We start from the raw sequence: 24,210 nt of genomic DNA, 5'->3' as shown, positions 1-24,210 counted from the left end.
TTGGAGAGATGGATCAGCAGGGTATCGCATGGTAACTTCTCTAGACTTGGGAGGAGGAAGTGCTGCTTCTGATCCAGGATCTGTTCCCTTTCCTGCAGCAACAGGTCAGTCTCCCTTACTCTTGTGGTGCATGTGCCAGGAGCTGCTTCCTATAATTCCTCGGGCCTGATTTCAAGTCCTTGTCTATCCAGTTAATTTATCCTGCTGCTTAGTGCTGTGTTCTCTCCAGCAGCTCGTAGGAAAGCAGTTTGTTATGATTTACTATCAGATAGCTTCCTCCCACATCCAGAGTAGATAGCTGTGCGCTTTGTCAGCAGCTGGACTGGTTGTTCTAACCCTGGATGAAAGCCCATGGCAGCAGAGTTTTACACTTCCTCTTATTGATGCCAAAGTTATAGCCTAGGTGAAGAGATTCTTGTTTGCTAATTGAAAGATACTAAACCCACTTTTTTATACAAAAGAATGTTTCTTAAGCTTTTTTATTTCAAGTTTATTATACCTACTGTTGAATAAAGATCAAACAGCTACTTTGACTAATACTATCTCTGGCCCAATTGTGTGGGTCGTTGAGCTAACTAAGGCTTATCTGTGCTCACTGGAGGGTAAGAAGTCCTCTCCTGTAGCTGCAGGAGAGGGGACATGAGTAGATCTGTAACTCTCGTGCCTGAGCTTTCTGCTTTAAGAACAATTCAGTATTACTGGTCAGTACTCAAACTAGTGTGTATTGTCTAGAATGGAGTTAATGGTTAGTGCAGTGAGAGATCCCCTGGCAAGCCCAGTCAGAAAAAGGGGGCAGAATGATAATGGATCCATTTCTATGATGAGTAAATACAGGAAAAGAATCCAGGTTGGTGAAACCTTGGCTGTCTGTGACCAGTTGTCCCATTTATGTGTGGTGGAAATCTCCCTTCTTGCACCGATAGCTTGTGTAGGATGCTTGTGGCAGCTGATCTTGATTCCTACACACCCAGCACTAAAGTGCTTCAATCCTGTGGTCATCCATGAAGGTTTTGCTAATTAGGCATCATCTTGGGTGCAACATTCCATGTGATTATAAACCGAAAAGATGAGGTTTTACCAGTCTACCAGTTTGCAACTTAAATCATTGCATCTTGTAATTAGCAAAGCAAGTATCCTTTGTGCATTGGTTAATGGACAAAGTTGTCTTTATGTTAATGTGCTTCAAAAATAATCTAAACTTACTGTAAATCATCCAAAATGAAAGCTCTTTGCAGTATACATTCAAATGTTGACCTTTGGTTTTGAAAACATGGGAGACAGTGTAGTTAATCGCTAGAGAAGCATCGGTTCTGTGAGAGGGAGCTTCAGTGCCAAATCTCTAAGATCACTTGTGTTTATAGTAGTTGTTGGGTGATTCTCAATGATGATACAGAAGTAGCAAGTGATAACATACTGATGATGCTTCAGCACCCCTAAACAAGAAGGGAGGCTGAACTTAGTTTAGATAAGCTTTCTCATTTGTTAACATTTTCATTCAAATATGTATTTTTTTCCTTATTTATGCTCTGCATGTCAGCACCAGCAATCCCTTTTGTAATTCTGTGTGACAGGTTTTCACATAGATTGCTTACTGAATCCCAAATTGTCAGGAGGGTGATGGGTGCAGCCTGTATTCTTCACTCACTGTGTTTTCCAGTATGGGATTCAATGAGACATTTCAGCTTTAGTTAGTGTAGAAGTGAAGGGTCTCAATGCATCAGCTGAATATTGCATTTTGGAAACAACAAGAGCTTGTACTATCACAGCTACCTCAATGAAAGGTGACACAGGAGCAGCATCGTGGCAGGAGTGTGTGCAGGATTCATTCTTTCTTTTTTCACAATAGAAATTCAAGAGGAAGTTTTAATGGCACATAATTTTTGCCTCATCCCTGGCAGTGTGGAAGGCCAGGTTGGACACAGGGGCTGGGAGCAACCTGCTCTAGTGGAAGGTGTCCCTGCCTGTGGCAGGGGGTTGGAACTGAAGGAGATTTAAGGTCCCTTCCAACACAAACCATTCTGTAAGTCTATGAAGCTGAAAAGGAAACAAAATGGAGAAAATTTTTTAATAAGGTAAAATTAAGTTATGAAACTTGCTGTGATTGGTATCAGTGAGGTTTGTTCAAGGTAACATACTTAAAAGCATAGGATAAGTCTCATCATTCATATATTAGAAATAATGTTAAAAATTACTAAAAGAACCCTTCCAACTCCTTATTTGCCTATAGAAACCCCTATTTTTGGAGGAGGATGGGGAAATGTCTCAGATAATTCATAGGTTGCTGTAAAGGGATTGCTTTTCCTCCTCTAATAGTTTCTGAAGTCACATTCCTGGATTAGATGCACCATCAGTCTGCTCTTGAGGGACTGTTCTTAGATTGAACACATTAAAGCAAAGAAAGGCTTTGTTATGGAGAGACCTTTAAACCCCCATTTCTGATGTGATGAGCTGAACTCCCAGCACCTGCCCATGATCCAAGGTCAGTGGTGTGCTCATCCACACCTCGGCTGGGTTTCTGCAGGTCCCTTTGAGACAACTATGGTTTTGTCACGTCATTTGCTCATTACATCCTCCTAATGTTTGTCCTTTCTGCTGTGCTTCCTTCTTGTATCTAGGCATCATCTTTTCAGCTATATGTTTGCATCTATAGAAGTTCTCTCCCCTTTGTATTTATGTCTCCTGCTAAACCAGCCTTCAAGCACTCTGGTTTTGAGGGGGTTCTTTGCTATTCCTGGATTTGGAGTACTTCTCTGTGAAATAGTTTAGGTTATTTCCTATCTGAAAATGTCTGTTGTCAGGTACCAGCTGTCTTTGTCACTGTCTATAGAGTTGCCTGCAAAAGTTTTACTGATCTTTCCTTTCTTTCTGCTTCCTGATGAATTTATCGTGACAGTCCCCTCTATACATTAATCTTCTGTGAATAGCTTGTTCACATGAGCTTCTGTAATTGATAGCCTTGCCTGGATCTGAAATTATTTCACTTGTCAAGCTCTTTCACCAGAATACTAGGATCTCAGTCTTCTTTTGTTATGGCTCTTGATTTTGTTTTAGAGTAATTGTGAACCTGTACTTCTCTTTTTCTTTAGGCAGTCTATTGATGAAGACCTAAGGCCTCTTAAATGATGAGGCAGTCTACACACCTTATCTGAAGGTCTTCTCTTACAATCCCCCAGTGCTGTCTTCATTGTCCTCACTGTTAGGATGATCTTGAACAGTAAGAAATTAATTATTCTATAGTTTGCACTCCCTCAATTCATTTTTCTGTGCCATGAGAAATGTCCACTTGGCATGTTTCTTAGTGTCTGTATAGGTCAGGCTCATTGTGGCTACTGCAGCTTTTCCTGTTGCCTTGTGCTGCTGCTGGAGCTTCTTTGGCCCTTCAGTTGCAAGTCCCATCTCTGATTTTACTGGTACTATTAGTTCCATTAGCTACTCCATTAGCAGAATTATTTTTCTTGTGTTCCTGTGCTGTTTCTTGCAGCACTGTCTGAGCCTGACCTTCCGCTGTGCCATGGACTGATGTCCCCCACCTCGTCACCTTTACTTTTTACTCAGTATTGTGCTGTTAGTCACCAGTCTAGTGGTTTCACCAGGGTTATCTTACTGACATTTGTCCCATTTCTTTTCCTCAAGCTGTGGTGAGAGAAGCTCATGTGGGATTATTGTGTCCTGGTTTGGGTGCAAAGAGTTGTTCCAGGCTCAGCAAAGCTTCTTCAGAGCTCAGGATCTGTTTCTACGTTCCTTTGTGTTGGTGGACAGAGTTCAACAGGTACTCTGAGCTTTGTGTCCTGGTTCAAAATCAGAATTATCTGTAGTGCTCTATCACATGTGATCACATCAGTTTGCGGGTTTTTTCTGACATCTGCGTGGCTGTGTTCTTATGCCATTGGGCTTACAGAGTATTAGGCTTTGCAAAGTCTGCCACTGGTACTATATAAGCACTTTCTGTTTAAAATAGAGAAGCTTTTTTGTCAGGTAAAACTTTAGAATATTCTTATGTGTTTTACTGGTCCAAACACCCTTCTAAATTTTTTATGTGTGGTTGCATAGTTTTGTTTTCAGTCTGTGGTTCAGTGACGAAGCTCAGATCCAAGTCTGAGCTAGGAGTGGTGACCTCAAATCTGTGTCATCTATCCCCATGCTCCAGAGCATGAGCAATTCTGCTCTAAGTTTCCCTATTACAAGCTTGTACTGACAGGTGTAATTCTGTTCCTCCTTGTGCAATAGTTTGTGCAATACTGTGCTCCATAGTTTTCTGGATAGCTTCCCCTTATCATAGTGGCACCGGTTGGTTGAGCATGGAAGGGACCTCAGGACACCTCAAGTGCAGTTGCCAGTTCAGAACAGCTCTGAGCTCACACCAGCTCGCTCCGTGTTACTTGTGTGCATTTAGGTAGACACTAATATATATGTACGCGTATAGGTAGATACATCAGCGTGTCACTGATACGCACAGTGACATCCTTTGTTTCTTAATTCTGATGGAAGAGCTTTAATACCTTATTAAATCCGTATATACCATGGTAACTATGCTGCCAAGGCTGTGTTTAACAAAGCCAGATTCTGATTATGTGCTCAGATTTCACATCCATGTTGTGTATTCCACGTAATTCCTGCTCTAGTTTAGCCAGCAGAGACATTTGGTAGCTTTTCTTCTCTTCATGTTACAATTCTTCTAATACTCTTACCTCCCCTGAGTAGTTGTCTCTTGCCCAGATTTCAGGCCAGGTTGTGTTCTCTCTGCTCTAGTTTGCCTAAGCAAGGAGGGAAAATTATGTGATAGTTGGTATTTCTTCTTTGTAGAAAGGACTAGAAGCATCTGGTCTTATCTTAATTCAGGTAATGCTGGACTTCTGCTGCCCATGAATGTTTTGTAATTACAAAGTCTGATCTGTTCACTGGTGAGATTCATGAAATGTGTCTTATTAACCAAATAGTATTTTAAAACATGTTTCACACCTCTGCCGCTCAGACAAATGATGCTGAATAATGTTCAAGCAAAGGGGAAGAAAAGGAGCTGTGATAATTTAATGAAGTATCCACAGATGGTTGGGCTTATTAAATTTCTAACAGGGCTGGGGTGAGAAGCTGAGGCACTAACAAAATATGCGGCATTTCAAGATCTGCTGCTTCACTAAAGGACAGCAGATGTTGGAGCTGTTCTAACAATGGGCTATCATGTTCCTGTAGCGTTCACCTGCTTGCACTGCTAAAACCTTCACCCTTCCCAAGAGGCTGTTTTAATGAAGTAGTAATAGAGCTGTGGATTTGTCAAAAGTTTAAATTTGATTGGGCAAACAAGAACTGGTGCTTAAAACTCCTGGCAGTTTGCATAACCATTCTCAGTGTCTGTGTTGGAACAGAGCAGTTCAGTGCAGCAGGACTGTAAGGTGGAAGCTGGAGGGTGGCAATGATTGTGTTTGATACTACTCAAGTCTTGGGTAAATTATGAGAAACCAGTGTAAGAGTAACAGCAGGCAACAGGGTTTTCATAGCCGGTGTGCAGGAGGTAACAGGTTTGACAAGTCAGCTGCTCCTGTGTTTTCCTTTTTCTGTACCACAATACAAATAACCAAGTGAAAAAACAGGGAAAACCTTTGCTGAGCACATTGAGATGCTACAGAAAAGCCTGAAACTAGCTTTGGGAACCAGTTAATTGCATAAATATGTAGTGTGTGTGTGTGTGTGTGTGTGTTTAGAACTGCTTAATGCTTCTACAAAGTATTATGTGAAATGCCAGTCTGCGGCATAGCAATAGAGGAGACTCGGGCACAGGACAACAGTGCTTGCAAAGACTTGTCTAGACAGGCTGGTGACACTAGTAAAGGTTCACAACCCTCCCATGGCCAGGGAAAAAGTGAATCTCTGGGCAGCCTTTGGTTGCCCTAGAGACAAGAAAGTTATTCTCTCTTCTTACTTTTCTCTTGTAGTCTTGATTTGGCAAGATTGATGCCAAAAGGTTAGTAGGATTCTAAAGAGGATCAAACGTGTGACAGCATCCACATTAAATAAAATTGAGCATATACAGCGACTGCTGACAGCGAGTATTTAGAGCAGAAGGCAAGCACTTACTCTGAAGTTAGCCAGAACGTTGTCATATAACGAGGTATTTAATAGTTGTTGAATGCAGAAGTTGTTTTTCTTTCAGCCTCCTTGAAAATGATTGACGCTGCCCATGGTGACAGACAGGCGGCTGAACTAGATCAGCATCTGGCTTGGAGCAGTGAATTCCTCCTCTTCTGCAAAGTACAGGAGGTGAAATACTGGCTCCACTGATGGCAGCAGACTGCAGGCAGAATTTTTGCCATCTGTGTTTTCCAGGAGCATGGGAATTACTGCTCTTTCAGGCACATCTTTGTCACAAATGGAGACAATGGGCCACAAATCTCTGTAATTCGTGGACTGGGAATGCCACTGAATAGAACAAATTTGCATGAAATAAATTGTTCATTCACATTCCTACTATTGCTGTGCCCTTTTGATGAGGGCAGCAGAGAGACAAAAGGCAAGGAGTAAACAGGGACGGAGATGACTCTCCCCAACCCCATTTGCATTGGCCTTGCAGAAAATCTGGAGTTAGTGCCACATCTAATTGTTATTGTATGCGTGTGAGAATTGCACTGTTGCTTATGTGTTACCCTGCCAGTGTTTAGAGAATGTTCCAAGTGGAAAATCCTCCTTCCTAAATCGAGTTTATTAACCTGTGTGCCTGCTGGGCCAGTAGTAGGTTCCTTCAGTGTCCTAAAATCGATAGGTGTGTGTGCTGCCACAGGATGATTAATGTAGGGACAAACATGGAAAAGTTGTCTTGAATATCACAACCCCAGAGTATCATTTATCATTATGAGAAGATGGGGTAATATCTTCAACTGAATGCCTCAACATGTGGGGAAGAGTGGGGTTAGAAATGTAACAAAGAATTGTCACTAGATCCTCTTACTAAGTCTGGTTGGTTGAAGTGATTGGGAAATTCAAACCATTGAGGAAAAAAAAAATCAAAATTTTTAAATATAACTTTAAAAAATAGTTTTAAGTGTGTTTGTAGTTTAAATAGACTGAATTTGCTTATGTGGTAACTCATTCAAAAATGATATGGAAAGTTAAGGAATTGTGGGGTTACAAGTCCATGAATTGATATTTTGAAGAGGAAAAGAAAAGCTCTGTAATGGAAAGATTCGGGGCTGGTGGATGAAAGAGTATTTCCTGGGAGTATCCTGCTGCAGGAAGCATGCCAGCACTCAGTGACCTCTTACTGTATTTATACACAGCACTCAGAACTAGTAGTAATTAAGGCTTGTGTTTAGAATGCCCTTTGTAAAAGCATCATTCCTGGTTTGTGGTTGCCTGTTGGCTGAAGCAGAGGAGTTCCTTCTCCACAACGGAGCCTTTTGAGCAGTGCAAATTGCAAATAATTGTAGAACAAGAGAAAATTACTCTTTAGGACAAAATAATAGCCTAGGTTAAAATATATATTTTAAAAACACACAGGACTGTGATCAAATAAAGGCTTTACTGGCGTTTTAAGATGACCTGGAAAACTATCTGTAATTTCATTGCTAGTGAGTAATGAAACCATCTGCAATAAAGCTTGTTTAATGTTAATGGAGCACCTGCACACAGCAGAATAGCCAATGCCTGTCTCATCCAAAAAGTGAATAATACTTATAAGGGATTTAAACTAAAGCATAGTTGAGCTTTATGTTGGAAATTGCAGGGCTTTAGTCTTCTAAGTTTCTGCTTGTGCCAGTGTAATGGTTGGGTAAGTGGTAGTTGTACAGAGATTGGGACAGCCAGGATGAAACCAGAAGTCACAGTGCTCATCTGACCAGGCGGGGAGGTGCAGTGCTCCCTTCCAGGCTGGTGAAAGAATTGGCTTAAAATGCAGGTCTCTTAATAAAGATTCCTCATGAATTGTGAATTCCAGGGCTGGCACATCCTTCTTGAAGAACTGGTGTAGCATGTGTGTCCAAAAGGCAAGGGACACATCAGTCTGATCTCAGCACTGTGCCCTTTGAAAAGGATTTTGAAGGTGAGGGTAATTAAGACAGAGGAAATGGAAAGAAGGTTAAACTATAACATGACTTTTGTCCACAGTTCACATCTGAGTTTCTTGATGAAGTGGTTGATGTCTTGGAGCACTGTGATACAATGGATGTGCTGCAACAGAGCCTTTGGATACGCTGTCCTGGTGGAAATTACTGAAGGTCAAAATGGGAGCATTTTAACTGAGAATAGTGAGATTGATAAGAATCCTGATGAAAATGGAGTGGGTTATATTGGGAGGGTGTGTGTGTGTGTGTGTTCAGAATGGATAGATGCCTCAGAAAGATCATGTTCAACATCATCAGTCATTTCGCTGTAAGAACAAAGTGTTTACCTACAAAACTTGCAAGTGTGGAAATTGTTACTTTTGCTGTGGCCTCAATGGTCTTATGGGAAGAATGAAATAATGCTGTAGACTGAATGATGGTGACATTTATGAGCACAGTGTGCAAAGTCAAGCAGACACAGCAATATTGCTGGTATTGTGCTAAGCTGGGGCAGAGGGACTGGTGATTTTCTGACAGAAAGGAAGGCTACTTGGTGGATTTTGTGTTGGTTGTAACCTGCTGGTGTGCAGAGAGCTAATGCAATTGTTAAATCTTTTGGGAAGACCTTTTCAATACACACAGAGAAGCAATTGTGTTATAGTTCTGTGGATGTTTGTGATCTTAAATTATAACAAGCACTTCAATTTGTCTCTTTCTGTCCTTCTGCCAGCAGTGCTGGTGGGAGAGTAAGAGGCATTGGATATTGGATGAAGCAAAAGAGGTGCTGACTGGATTTAAGGAGGAAGTTCTTCACTATGAAGACAGTTGTGTGTTAGAACAGGTTGACAAAGAGGTGGTGCGGACTCCATCCATGGGGATTTTTGAGGTTGGACTGGACAACTCCCTGAGCAATCTCCTCTGACTTGGTAGCTGACTCTGCTCTGGTTGGGTCCCTTCCTAGCCAGGTGATTCGAAGTCTTTAAAGATGGGTAGGATGGCTAGGGGAATGAGGAAAACAAACTGAGGGTTGTAGCTTCATTAAGCAGAAGGGGAGTTGAAAGCAGCTCTGAATTTTATCCCTGTGAATACCTTAGAAGGAGGGAGGAACGGATAAATATCAAAGATGCAAAATAATTAATACCAAAACGAGGTCAAGATCAAAAGACTAGAAGTTGGTTGTAAATAACTGGGAGCGGAAACTAGAAACTTTCTTCTCAGAGGACTGAAGTTGTGTAAGAAGCCTCCAGATAGTATTCCAAGAGGGGAGAAAATATGTACGGGTTGGAGATGGGCCTGTGCAAGGTTGTGAAAGGAATTACTTGATGAAACAAGTGTAATGTGCTAGAATTCAGTCCAGCTATTCTGAAGGATTGGGAAGGTCTCTGGTTTTGTGCCCCCTCCCCAATTACACACACATTTTATGTTCAGTTTGGTGTCTCTCTGGAGCATCAGAGGTTGGCCACAACTTGAGAGCAGGTACACTGCTGCTGCTTCTCATGGTGTTAACAGTTCTGATTTCTCACATGGTGGCACATGGTAGTGTATTTGGTCTTCCGTGCTAGCTCTTCTGTTAAATACAGGATGTGAAGATGGTGCTTTATGGGTTTGCTCACCCCAAAGGTGGTTGGCTTTGCAGAGCACCACAGTTGGTGCTATTGGCCTGGCTCAGACTTAGTTTTCTATGGGGGATATCTATATATCTATTTATGAAAAGTATGTATTTGTACTTAAGTGGGTGCCAATAACAAACAATTCTAAGTCCAAGTAAAGAAGTTTTTCATTCAAGTGAGAAAAGTCTGAATGTGTGACATCAGATGTTGCTGCTTCTCCAAAAACTTCTGCAAAAATTGGAAGGGGAAGATAGGCAGTTTATAAAACAAACAAACCTCTCCCAAAACCTGTGGCATTTACTTGAAAGTAAACAGGGATTCAAGCGCAAAATGATGGAATGTACCATTTAACTTAAGCAACACGTGTTATAGATTCTTCCTTAGGCAGTCAAATGTAGTGAATATGGACAGCGAAAACCACAGGAGATGGCATTTTCACACTGGTATGTCACTGATAAGCAGCACTTGGTAGGAAGTTAAGGCAGAAGAGGTAGAAAACTCGTTCATCCCTTTTCTGCCCCTTCACACTGAAGAGCCAGGCAGTGTTTTCATCCATGGGTATTTTTGCATACTTCAACATCAGGTTAAAGTCTCTGATCTGAGTAATTGTTTGTTGTCTCTTTTTAAAGGAAGAAAGAATTGCAAAGCACTGAATTGGGTATTTATGAAATAAATCTAAAGATATAGAAAAATAGGTCCTACTACTGTTAAGTTCTCAGTACATTCTTGAGAGGTGTTAAGTGAGACTTGTAACAATATTGGGTCGAACTGTTTGGAAATGAGTATCTAAAACAGTGCAAATGAATCATCTTCACAAGCGATAAATGAGGATTTTTTCCAGTTAGGCCAAACTTGACAAAATGGGATATTATGAATAAGGGATTTCACCCCTAAGCTTGGTAAAAGAAGTGGAAGAGCGAGACCTGAGCTAAACTCTGCCAGCCTCATTCATGTATAATGATGACTGAGATATCACCCGCAGAGAGAGCTCATGTTTGGGTTTTCTGCTCTGGGTCTTGGCTCTGTGCAGTAGCACTGAATTGGAGGTTACCAGTGCCTACTGCTTCCCAGCAGGCTCAGTCCGTGTGCTGGGGTAATTGTAGCAGGATGGTTTAATGTGTGCAACCTGGGGTCCCACTCTTCATCTTTTATGCTGAAGGCACACAGTGTACTGACTTTAAAGAAGAGAATCATAACATGTACTTGAAGCGGTGCACTATCTAGAGGGAAAGGGAAGATGTAAGAGTACCAAACAGGCTGTTTCTATGACAATATTAGTTTTAAGTGCAAGAATAAGAAAGACTGAAAATGTGACTTTGAGCCTGTTCCTGCAGCAAGCAAGCTGTGCCTTCCCCAGGTCAGTGTCAACCCAACAACCAGCTCTGTGCAAACTGCACAGGGAGAGCTGATAATACAGGAAACCACCATGGAAAGTGGAGAGTGAGGAGGTGATTCTTCCTCCTGTCCCATCTTTGTCCTGTTTTCCCTCCGCCTTGTTTTATTCTATTGCCTTTACTGAACCCTTTGCTTACACCAGTAATGATGGACAGGGTATTTCTGCTTCAAGATCTGACATTTCCCTGTCGTGGGAAGTTGTTGTGCAAAACACTTGTGGTTTGACCTTGGCTGGCTGCTGGCTGCCCACCCAGCTCCCAGTCACACCTCTCAACAGTTGCTGTAAAGGGCAAAACAACCTTGACTTGAGGAAAATTAATGTAATTTTCTTGCCTGTTAAAATAAAATTGGGTGGTAAGAAAAGAGACAAAACCTGAACCACCTCTCCCTGCCCTCTTCCCATCTCTTCCCACCTTCATTCCCATCTCTTCTGCCTCCCGCTCCATCCCCATCTCCCCACAGCAGCACCTGGAGCTGCCCCCCCTCCTCTCCCTGCTCCTGCTCTGACCTGCCTGTTGCAGGGCTGTTTCTCACCCTTTCCTCACTGCTGTGCATGTTTCCCTGTTCTTGGATGTGCTTTCACAGAGGTGCCACCACCTCCAGTGCTTGGCTCAGCTGTGGCCTCCGTGGGGCCGCTGTGGAACCAGCCCCAGCCTGTTCTCACAGAGGTCACTGTGGCAGCTCCCCAGCCACCACCACCACCACGGCATGGCCACCCAAACCAAATGCGAAGCCATTCAGCAGCTTTGGGTATTTCTGGAGAACATTTTTACTCAGTGGTGACATGTTCATTGCCAGGTCAGCATGGCAGCCGTGGAGAAACTCACTTCTTGGCTACGCTGACATGAGAGAGAGAACTCTGCATGTGACACAGTGCAATTTTTACCTTATGGTGCCATAGTTGAGGCTTTTTGTAGCTGCAGGGAGTAAATTAAGATGTTGTCTAAACTGTAAACTTGAGGAAGGCATCCAGGAACTCCTCTCCTTGTTCCCATCTCCTGAGTGAGTACTAGAGGGCATCTATGTTCCACTGCAAGGGAATCAGGAGCTCTTGCAGAATATGGTTCAAACTGTATTTATTCAGATGCACCAGGCAGATTTTTGCCACTTCTGTGCTATATGCTACTTAAGTAGAGCAGCAACCTGGAGAAGTGAGCAGAGGTTACGTGTGTGTCTCCTCCTGTTTTTGAGGACTCAAAAGACTTCTCTTATGGACATTTGACTTGCTTGTTTCTTGAAAGACTCTTGTTTTTAAACTGGTACTTTTCTTACAGGTTTTATTTGCCTTCACAGCAGCTATGGTTAGCATTATGGTATCAAATGTTAAGATTTTTAATGAGTTAGAGAGCAGCTTAATGTTTTTAAAACTACATTCTTGAATCTTGACTTGGGCTTCAAAGCTTTGGTTTCATCTTCAGAACACCTCTAACTTCTTACTCTTTTACCTGTTTTATTTCCTATTTGCAGGCCTTCCCAGGTTCAGCAGTCAGCCCGAAGCCTCGTCTGTACCTAGAGGAAGCAGTGCAATCCTGAACTGTGAAGTGAATGCTGACCTTGCGCCGTTTGTGAGGTGGGAGCAGGAGCGGCAGCCGCTCCTCCTGGATGAGCGTGTGTTTAAGTTACCGAGTGGAGCTCTCATCATCAGCAATGCTACTGACACGGATGGAGGCCTCTATCGCTGCGTCATTGAGAGCGGGGGAACCCCCAAGTACAGTGATGAAGCAGAGCTCAAAGTTCTGCCAGGTATTCACCTGTTTTTCCTTTAAAAATGAATAGTTAAAATATAAGTCAGGGGCTGAAGGAAGTGATCCTGCCCCCTCTATTCTGCTCTTGTGAGACCCCACTTCCAGCACCGTATGCAGTTCTGGTGCCTTCAACATAAGGAGGACATGGAGCTGTTGGAGCAAGTCCAGGGGAGGCCACAAGGATGATGAGAGGCTGGAGCACCTCCCCTATGAAGGCAGGCTTGAGAACATTGTGGCTGTTCAGCCTGGAGAAGAGAAGCTGCGTGGAGACCTCAGTGCAGCTTCCAGTGTCTGAAGGCGGCTACAAGGATGCTGGAGAGTGACTCTTTCATCAGGGACTGGAGTGATAGGACAAGGGGTGATTGGTTCAAACTGAAACAGGGGAAGTTCAGGTTAGATATAAGGCCGAAGTTCTTCCCTGTGAGGGTGCTGAGGCGCTGGCACAGGGTGCCCAGAGAAGCTGTGGCTGCCCCATCCCTGGCAGTGTTCAAGGCCAGGTTGGACACAGGGGCTTGGAGCAACCTGCTCCAGTGGAAGGTGACCGTGCCTGTGGCAGGGGGTTGGAACTGCATGATATTAAGGTCTCTTCCAACCCAAACCAGTCTGGGATTAAACAGAAATATTCACTGAAAGGGACCCCCTGAAGGTGCCACCACCTTCTTGAAGTCCGCCTGTTGCCAACACTGGGTGGTCAAGGTCAACTGTGGTATTAACCCAGCCCAACCCTTAAAGCCTCCAAAGATGGAAATTTAGGAGCCCTCTCTGGCAATTCCCCAAAATTCAATCAGAATTCCATCATGGAGACTAATTCAGAAGAGCCAGAATAACGTTCTGGAAATCATTAAGAAAATCCATACAAACCCCAGCCTGTATTTCCCTAGTTTGGGAAAGTGTAATTCAATTTCTGTCTTATTCTTGATCAACTTTCAAAACTCTGTGTTAGAACATCTGGAGGCACACAGCTCTGCACAAGTGTGGTTTGAAACAGAACTAAATGGAGAAGCAGTTTACATCAGGAATGGACTCGTGTTCTTATAAAGAAATCTAAACATTTGAGAGTAATAAGCAGAGCCAAACCCAGCAAAATAGAAAGACATCCCCCTTTGGGGGGCCGGGAGACTTCCCAAAAGAGTCCAATGTTAAAGAATTAGAATTTCCTAAATATCAGGACAATTGATGAGGGACTAAGCACCAATTTCTTTTGGAAACTTCAAGAGTATTTTAAACCTGGGATTCAAGCCTGAGAAATTTAGAAATCCCCAAACATTTATACTCAAAATATTGGTCGGTTCCCTCCTTGTAGCATCTCTCAATGATTTTTTAAAGGAAACCTTTCCCAAAAAGCCCTTAAAAGTTGAAAGCTAAACATGACAAAAAAGTATGTGCATGTCCGGGCCTGCCTCCGGCCCCTGCAGAGAGCTCAGACCCCGATAACTGATGGTGCTTTCCTGCTTCCCAACTGCAAGATACGGGCCAGCCTTCCCAAGGGCTAAAATCCTTTAGCCTAAGTGCCTGCACTCATCCTCAGCTATGTAGCAAACAAAACCAAACCAATCCCAACCACCAACTTCTACAACTTTACACTTAGTTCAACTTAAAATACACAAAACCCCAACAGAGTAGATTCTTATGTGCTCCACTTTGTAAGTAGTCTTGTGCAGTTTTCCCCATCTAATGTCACAGAATCATAGAATGGTTTGGGTTGGAAGGACCTTAAAGCTCATCCAATTCCAACCCCCTGCCACGGGCAGTGACACCTTCCACTAGGGCAGGTTGCTCCAAGCCCCTGTGTCCAACCTGGCCTTGAACACTGCCAGGGATGGGGCAGCCACAGCTTCTCTGGGCACCCTGTGCCAGCGCCTCAGCACCCTCACAGGGAAGAGCTTCTGCCTCAGAGCTCATCTCAATCTCCCCTCTGGCAGGTTAAAGCCATTCCCCCTTGTCCCGTCCCTACATGCCCTTGTCTAAAGCTCCTCTCCAGCTTTGTTGTAGGCCTCCTTTCTCATAACTGTCAATTTTCTACTTAAAATGCTAAAATATACTTTAAAATACCCCAATTTTGGAATTGCAGCTATCTTTTAGAATTGAGGTGTTTGCTATCGTTTGGACATGAATCGTGCTTGAAGTTGGAAGTTGTTTCATTAAGTTCTTTTAGCCTTACTGAAAAGAAAGTCTCATCTTTTCTTCGACTAAAGATAGAGCTTTTGAAGAACAGCACTTTTGGAAAAGGTGCTTATTTGAGTTTTTTTGGTTTGATTTGCCTTCATGTTTCTACAGCCCCTCAAATGAACGCTTAAGACTTTTCTCATTTTTGGCAATAGAAGATTTCCTGATAAACTTCCATATTGTGTTGATCCTTCAAATTCTTTTGGCTCCAGATATAGTTTACTTGCTTTTGTAATGTTTTGCTGAAGGTGATACAATAGAACTGTATTAGGGGATTTGAATAATGCTGTTTCCTTGCTTGGTCAGGAGTTGAAAAGTGTCGTTACTGAAGTTTTGTGACATCCCTCTTGGCAGGCATGTGTTTGAAAGTGGGATTAAACTGTTGAACAGAAAACTCTCTTAATCTTGAGTGGCCCCATAATTGATTGTTTGGTCTGAGATGTGTTTGAAAGAAGGATTTGAATTAATCTGTTCTTCATTGGGTTTATTCCCTTTTGAAATCGTTATCTGGTGTGTGCCTGGCAGTGGCCCCACTGCTCTGCTTCTGAAGCTTTGCAATACACCACGTCTTCTAGCACACGGATTTGCATCCGTGGACAGTGTTGTGCTTGTTCTGATAGCTGCTTCCATAGAGCAATCTGTCTGCCTTTATTTGTCACTGAGCAGGAGGGTCTGTTGCTGAGCTCTGCTCTTAGTAGCAGGTACTGTAAAATAGAGGAATGCAAGAAAAAACATCACTTAATTTTTGAAGCATTTCCCACTAATGTGAGACCTGAGCTCTTTTTTGGGAGCTTGGAGCATTAATGAGTGCTGTCTCCAGTGAATCACACCCACTCCTCTCCCGGGTGCAGTGATTGCTTGCTGGCAATCTGTTACATCCATGTTCTGCAGCTTGGCTTGCTCCATGCGCTACTCCGGGTCGCTCCCGCTGCGTTACCCGCCTGCTCGCACATGGTCTTATTTCTGGAGCAAGCAAACTACTTCCTAGTGGGAACGTGGGCAGAGCCACTGTGGTAGCTTGTGTGTGGGCCTGAGCCAGATGGTGTGATCAAGGATCGCTCCGCGTTTGGATCCTTCTCCCTAGGACAAGTCTGAAACAGGATCCAACAGGTCTAGTTCTCTTGACTACCCTGGCAAGCTCCTTATTGATACCTTGGAGGACATGCATGCCCTTAGCTTAGTGCTGTAAACACTCGCTTGTTGTTCACAGCATTTTGAGCTGAGGCACACCAAAACCAACAACTTTCAGAAATTCCCAAGTGAGACAGGGGCTGAGTACGTGTGCGATAAGACACAGAATGTGCTTCAGAGAGCAAAAGTAGTGTAGGTACAGAGGAGTTTGTTCCCATTTAGGTGGCCAAAAAGAATTTGAGGACTTCGCTGGTTCTGGAGCTCACCTGTCATCAAACATCTGAGTATTGAGAATCCAGCAGTAAATGTCATGTAAACATGGGGGGGTTGAGCAGTTGGCAGAAAGAGGTAGGATATCTAATGCAACAGGAATGCCGTAGCTGGTGTGTAGGAACACATTTGCTCTGATCATGGTACAAAGCACATGCTGGAGTTACGGTGGAGGCAAAAGGTACAAACTGCGTCTTCTACCCAGGTGCTAGGGGGCCCCTTGATAATTTGATTACAGTTGCCATTAAAATTCATTTTAGACCTTTTTTCCTAAGTTTACATTTGTAAGACTCATGGGTGTTTTGGGGAAAGAAAAATAGCCTTTTGTTCTGCATATTTATTTGTGGTAGCTTAGTTCCAAGTAGACTGCTGGACGGTCTTTACTGGTGGGTATGTTTTCAATTCTCACAGTCAGAATGGCCTTTTCCTGTGGTAAAAGACTGGGTAAATATACACTTTGTGCTTGTTCTAAAGGGGGTAGAAAAAAGAAACCAAACCCTTTCCAACTCAATTCAAAGCAAACCCACAACTAATTCAGAGGGTTCATTTCCATAAGGGTGGAAAACTATGGTCGATTTTTGTTTTGGGATAAAGCTTATATTACTTCAGTGTGCAAGGTACCTCGTAGTTTTATTGCAGTGAGGGTTGACTCTCTGCTCCAGTAATTTCATTTTCCAGTATGTAAAAGCACTCTCTCTGGCAGCTACCTGGTAAAGTCAGGCTGGACAAAGCCAAGCCTATACCTTTCTTTAGTAAATCTCTACTAGCTGATGTAAGTCCCAGTTTCAGGGAGTGTGCAGAGTCAGAATCCTGACGGTGGTGAATCAATTTGTGTCTGGAAGCGATGGCAGGGAGCTGTTCCTGTGGGAGGCTGGGGAGGTCTCTTACTGAAAACCGTTTACATGGGTGCGATGGTGATTGAATCCTGGGAAGCTGCAGCAAGCAAATTAGATGTTTCATTTGGGGTTATTTTGGGGTTGTTCTGAGTAATATGTTCATCTTCTGATTCTGCCTCTCTAACAATTTTGTAATCTACAACATATTTGCAGATCCGGAGGAGCCGCAGGACTTGATATTTGTGAGACAGCCCTCTTCACTTACGAAGCTTATTGGGCAAAATGCAGTTTTCCCATGCGTTGCTGTAGGATTTCCAGTTCCTTATATCAGGTGGACAAGAAACGAAGAAGAGCTTATCACAGAAGGGTGAGTAATGGCTAATATGTATTTTCATGCTGGCGCGCTTCTAGACTGAGTGTTAGGACAAGTAAGGTAGTTCATGGGGCTTATGGAACAATCTCATAGTAGGTTTTTTTGCAGACATCTGAAACCAAGGAATCTTATTTAAAGCACAAAGGTTCTTAGAGTATATATTGCTTTTAGATTGCCACTGGAGTAAAAGAAGCATTTAAGGGAATAAGGATGCTGCAGAAAAGCTGAAACGTCTTCATGTTGATATATGATGTGTCAAGCCCTGCACTTGCATTACGTTTTCTGCAATGAAAATGTTCAGTGTGTGTCTAAATGTTCCACAAGAATTTAAGGGTAAGTGTTTGAAGCAGAATCTTGTGATTTCTCATTAAACCAGAATATTAAAATGTTAGGCACGAATAAAAACCGTTGTGGGCTTTCAGGAATGCATTAAGTGCAAACTACTCTATTACACGTTGTCATTGCTGGTGTAGTCATTCAAATTAACGTGGTAGAAAATATAAGAAAGCAGAACGAATCTTATCAAGAAAATTTTTGACCATCATATGAACATACTTACTAGAACGTGGAAATTCCAGGTACTTGAATGTTCTTAAAGTTTCTCAAAGTCAGTGGTGAGATTAATGTGGAAACAAGTGAATCGTGAAGCAACAAGAGGTAAAGTTATGCTGTGGCACGGCTCGCATAGAAAGCAGCTAAAGTATGTGCAAGTGTCTCTATGGTACTAGTGGTAGTAATATATCTCTGGTCAACTCTTAAATTAACAAAATCCAGGAGCTCCTAATTTGAGCTGTCTTTATCTGGAAAATGCAGGATTCTGTGGGTAATGACTAACAGTTCCAATAGCACAGAGAAATTGTGTTGGTGTCAGCCCGATGGCACATGATTTAGGTTTTCTTCTTTTGTAAATATAAGCAATCACTCATGTACAGAGGATGGAACAGACTCATTAGAGTTGCACGATCAAATTTGATGAAATGTCAGAATAAATGTTCCTGGTGAGATCTTAATGTGTTTCTCCTGTCTGTAAAATGACGTCATGTCACATCTTCATAAATTTTTGCTGCCCCTCCCCGCCCCATCTTTCCTTAGGTTCTGTCACATTCAGTGCACAAGGGCAGTTCAAGTCACTTACTAAAAAGCTATTTTCTTCTTGGTTTTGATCTAGTGCCCAAATGTTGAAATCCTGCTCTGAATACAGTGCTGTTAATTCCCTCACAACTTTTCTGTGCAGGTTGTCATGATAACTTCTGAGGGCTTCACAGACACTATTTTTTCTGTTCAAAATTCAGAGTGAGAAATTTTCTTGGAGAGCTGAGGCATAAAATTCAACACATTCTTTCTTTGTGCACAGTTTGAACCATGTATGACCGTGTTCTTCAGGATATTTAGTGTTAGTTCGTGGTGTGATATCTCTGTTACAAGGATGGATGCTGGTTGATGACTGCTGCGGCCTCTGTGTCAGGTTGTGGCTGTGGGCACTCATCAGAACGCTTCCTCTGCACTGACATCAGCTCTTGGCTTGGTGCTGCTTTTGCTTGAGCATCTTTCCATCATTCCATGGACACTGTGTGGTAAGGCAGGAGCAGGAGCCATGAGGCTGCCAGTTTTCCCCAAATCATGTTACTAACCACTTCCCTACTCTTGCAACAAGAGAGCTGTGCATGTCTTCTACCAAGCCCAAGGAAAGCTTCTTGCCAAACAGAAAGCTGCAGGTGCCTGGATGCTCTTGGAACCCGCTAATTGTTGCATCCTTTGGATGTGTATTCCCTAAGGAGGATAAAGTTGAAAAGACAAAGAAATATTCTTCTTCCATTTGAAATAAATGTTTTCTTCTGCACAAAGATACAGCCAAAAAGGAAAATAAGGGGTATGAACAATGGAAATCGTATTTCCTTTGACTTGCTGTTACTTATAGAACCTTTCTGGCCTGACTGAAGACGAGTGAGTAAAGTTCATTATGGTGATCAAACTGTACCAAAACTCCGAGGTCTGCTACTCGTGGCTGTGGCTTAACACAGAAGGATTCAAACAGCAGACAGCAAAAAGGTCTTTAACTTCATTTACCTTGGCAGCTCTTGTATTATTCTTTTGACTAGAATAACTGGAAAATCTCTGGAACTAAAAATTAAGATTCTTTGTTGGAGTAAAGCCTCCAGGTAGACTGTTGCAAAATAGCTACTGTAGCTTTTTGTGCATGGTCTGTTACTTTAATTACAAATTAAATCACATTTAATTTGTATTAAAATCCCCTTTTGATATAAATGACTTTACTTACTAGCATGGCTTTCCTTTAGCCCAAGAGAAAACTGTTCATTTTCATCCAGACAGGTTTTAGTGTACCTTCTGTCTGGGAAAAGCTCTGAAATTGTGGGGTTTGTCTATACACACACGCACTACAGACATGCCCATGCATATATGTAGGTATACACACATGTATGTACATATATATTGATGCATGCCTCTGTGTAGGTGGGGTTAGGAGGCAGAACTCGGATAGCATGGTCAGGGCTGTGTCTGATTTTTTTACTCCTTTTTTAATGATGGCAGTTAATCTAATACAAAATGAAATGTTTTCATTTCAAGCAGAATATGGATAGGACCCTGTATTTATAGGAAAAATAGATGATTTTGATTGAGTGGTGAGGCTTTGGCATTAAATATTTGTTAGAAGACCTGAAAAAAGGGAAGGTGTTTAATTTCAATGAAGTATGTGTTGAAGACAGCAATAAGATTTGTGACTGGATAAATACGAGTCAGCTTTAATGATGGCAGTCTTGGCGCTTGTTCAGAGAAGCAGCCTGTAATGCAATATATTGTGAAATGAGCTTGCTGTGATAAAATAATTTCCAAATTGGAGTGCAAAAGGAAGCTTGGAGTGTAGAGCGGCAAACTGGTGAAGTTCAGTGCAATGCTAACGGTTTCCATTGTAGTAAAACTGTTAGAACTTCAAGGAAGCCTTTTGGAACTTGTTAACTGAAAGATTTTAAAGCGATAGAAGTGATGGTTAGACTGCTGGCTTTCTGGGTCCTCATCAAGAACTCCATCAATGACTACAAAATACCCAGCTTCCACCCAGGTCTTGGAAGTCTCGGTCCTCAGAAGCTGAAGAGTAAGATACTATTTGGAGGAAGGGTCTGCGTATGTTTGCACTGCCTGTATGCCGTTCTGTGGGCATTGCTGTCTAGCTGTGGTCTGCTCCTCTGAGGCCTGCCTTACAGTGCTCACAATTTCAGAGGTAAAAAAGTCACCAAGTTGAAAATTGGACTTGATAACCTGTGACTGGGCAAAGCACTTGACTTGTGATGGAAGCTTTTCATTGAATTGGCTTGCTGGTCAAGCAGTAGTTTGATATGTGATAGTCTTCTCAAAACTACATTGGAAAGAAAGGAAAAGGCTAAACCCTGTTTCAGGTTGAGATTTATGTTGCTGGTGCTCATAGCTCCGAACTAGAGCTTCAAAATATGAAGCCAGCCTCTAGGTTCGATATATTCATGTGGGTATAATCTTGAGGTATAGGGCATATTGCACATAGTTCTTGGAGAGCACTACCAGTGGACACCTGCCCTGTCATATGTGTGAGTCAGCAACACAAACGTGCATTCTACTTGTTCAGCTGGATTTCCTCCATAAACTCAATGAGTAATTTCTCTGCCAGGAACGTAGGAAATATGGAGAGAAATGAAAGGAAGTGAGGAAAGTCACTGAAGTATAAAGCTGATCGAATAAATCTTATGTCCTTTGCAGAAAACCTTCTAAAGTAAAATCTGCCGTATTGTCACTATTACCCGATATTATAACGGAAATTTGATATCCAAGTTGAATAGTTTTTTGTCAACTTTGAGCCTTTCATACTTTTTTGTTTTAAATGTCTCATCTGGCTGAGGGTCCGACTGTGTGAGGTTCCCTTAGCAAATGCAGGAGTAATTTTCTGCTTTTGATGATTCTGAAGTTGAAAAGTGAAGTTTCAGGGGATGCCAAGATGGGTTTTCAGAGCATGCAAGACAGGCACAGAGTTTCACATGTTTGGAAGGTGAAGTTCTGCTTTGAAACCTTTGCAAGTGTGTGAATCAGTGTGTGCTCAAACAGCACATATTGTGTATCTTGATTCATATTTGGACATGGATGTGGAAAAAATTACAAATGAATGTGCAAACTCTTGAAAAAGCTACAGTAAATGAGGTGGTGAATCTGCAAATTAACAGTTGAAGGGTCTCTGAATAACAACATCCTGTTTTAATGAGGCTGTTCAAGTACAGGTAACTCTTTGGTGGTTTTGAGCTGTTTAGTACAGTAAAATCTTACACTGAAAAATGCCTTCAGAAGACTAACACGTTTGTGTGGTTAATCATGTTCTGAAGTGAGGAGATCGCAAAGCTGTGGTTGCATGTGTGCCATTCATTTTATGCTCTTGCTGTTTGCATTCAAATGAAGTCTTTAAATGTATGATCGCATACGTACTCTTAATGTAGGGGGTTTTCATTAATCATACAAATGTGTGATGTTTTTAATGATTGCAGATTATTGTTTGCCAGGCACTCTGAGTGATTTGTGTTAAGTGAATTATACTTGCTCAGCTCAGTAAAGGTTAAACATAGAGTAATTATGGAGATTTTTCTGGTGGTAGATTCCACAAAATAGTGTAATTTACTGTCTAATTTTATCTGCTGTACTTTACCAATGCTGCAAATAGATTATAAGATGTTTGGGGAATAGTAATTTAAAAGGGGGGAGCCAAAACCTCAGGGTTTAACTGGCTATTTGAATACAGTAAATTAATAAAGACTCACTATGTTTTGTGATAACGAAACACAAAAAAATCATGTGAGTGGGTATCCAAAGTAGCTCCAGTAATTGTATATTATGAGTGTGTAACTGAGGGCTGTATGGGATGCATACAAAAGGCTTGAATTTGATTTTCCTGTTCCCTGACATTTGAATGATCAATCTTTGTTGTTTTTAATGACATTTTAAATTATGTTATCATTTTTACATTAAGCTGATTCTTTGTCTCCAGTGTCTGAAATCTGATTGCTTAAGTCTTCTGTGGAAATGCTTCATTGTCCTTACAAAATTAAGATGTTTTTACTTTATTACAAAAGCACTTTTGCTTTAAGCCCAGGATTTCTCCATAGCTAATGCATACAAAAGGAATCACCAAGGAGTCTCACAAGTTAATTTCCTTCTTCCATATTTTTAACAGTGGTAAACTTGTGTCACATCACGTATGGGTAAACTCTGGACTCAGCTCTAGGTTTTCTTGAGGAAAATAAAGGGAGAAAAGCATGGCACGCAATTGAGATGACTGAAAACTATAAAACTTTGTTTCTTGGCAAAAAGGCAAATCCATGTAAATGCTACCATGTTGCCAGTAGTTTCTGAGGTCCTATAGGACTGACTTTGGTGGCCCAATGTGACAATGTCTAGTAATTTTTAATAGTGTTAGTAACATCTTAATTGCTGGTTAATAAATAGTCTGCCTCAATAGTCTGCTGCCTCCCCATGCACATGTTACTTCACTTTTCCAGAGGCTGGCGATGGGAAGATGAGCATCATAAGGCATGTGTTGCTTGGAGGTGGGTAATGATGGAATATCCAGAAAATGGTAGAAATCCAGAGGTTCAAGTATCAGGAAGAGCATAATTTTCTTAGATCTTTTTAGATGGTCTTAGAACTTTCTTAGGTGGTCGGATTTGCCTTGGAGGTGGTGTCATCCACAATGTCTAGGTTCAGTTTCTTTGTGCTAACTTCAGTAGACTTGTGTGGTTTAAAACTAATGATTTTACCTAGGTAGGATACAGGTAAATAGAATTGTAGAATGGTTTGGGTTGGAAAGGACCTTAAGATCATATAGTTCCAATCTCCCTGCTGTTGGCAGGAACACCTCACCCTAGACCGTGTCACTCAAGACTCTGTCCAACCTGGCCTTGAACACTGCCAGGGATGGGGCAGCCACAGCTTCTCTGGGCAACCTGTGCCAGCGCCTCAGCACCCTCACAGCTAAGAACTTCTTCCTTATATCCAACCTGAACTTCCCCTGTTTAAGTTTAAACCCATCACCCCTTGTCCTACCACTGCAATTTTTGAATACAGAAAGTGGGAGAACATGGGGGAAAAAAGTGAAGTAGTTTTGGCAGCTCCTCTTCACGTCTCTTTTGTATTAATTTTTCTTGCTTGAAATAGGAGATGGATCATCCTTCACTGCTTTTTATTACCACAAAAGCTCCTATTTCTTTCTGCATATTAGTTTTTCATCTAATCCATGATGGAAGGCTCCTGCCTTTTTTTGGCTGCAGTGACAATAAAATACATACAAAATAATCCAGCTTCTATCTTCTCATCTCCCTATTTTGTCCTTGAAGCACTGTCAAGCAGTTCCAAAACAGATTTTAATGACAAACTTCTTGCTGTTTTCCTTTTGGCTAGCACCTGTTTGTAGTGCTGTCCACATGCTGCTGTACTGTTCCTTCGGGTATTCTTCCTTTTAAAGCTCAAATTCCTTACACTACTTACAAAACCAAGTCTTTGTAGTCCTCCTGTTACTAGATCATGAAAACAGGATGCCTTTCCTTATGGTGTGCATAGGACATCTCTCTGGATGCTTTTAAGACTTCACTTAATTCCAATAAACATTTTGTTTGCTTTTAAATCTAT

General features: G+C 42.0%; 1 protein-coding gene across 17 annotated transcripts in view; it reads left to right on the top strand.

Annotated features, from left to right (window-relative positions):
* Positions 1-24,210, top strand: part of NEO1 (neogenin 1) — a 193,360-nt gene that overhangs the window by 69,621 nt on the left and 99,529 nt on the right. For all 17 annotated transcript variants that reach the window (XM_030497329.1, XM_030497327.1, XM_030497328.1 and 14 more), the window contains exons 3-4: positions 12,503-12,778; positions 17,397-17,550. In XM_030497329.1, the coding sequence (XP_030353189.1) occupies positions 12,503-12,778; positions 17,397-17,550 (430 nt within the window). The remainder of the gene's footprint in view (positions 1-12,502; positions 12,779-17,396; positions 17,551-24,210) is intronic.

This window comes from Strigops habroptila, chromosome 9 (assembly GCF_004027225.2).
Source record: "Strigops habroptila isolate Jane chromosome 9, bStrHab1.2.pri, whole genome shotgun sequence".
NCBI classification, from domain to species: domain Eukaryota; kingdom Metazoa; phylum Chordata; class Aves; order Psittaciformes; family Psittacidae; genus Strigops; species Strigops habroptila.
This window is presented reverse-complemented; position numbering and strand designations above follow the sequence as displayed.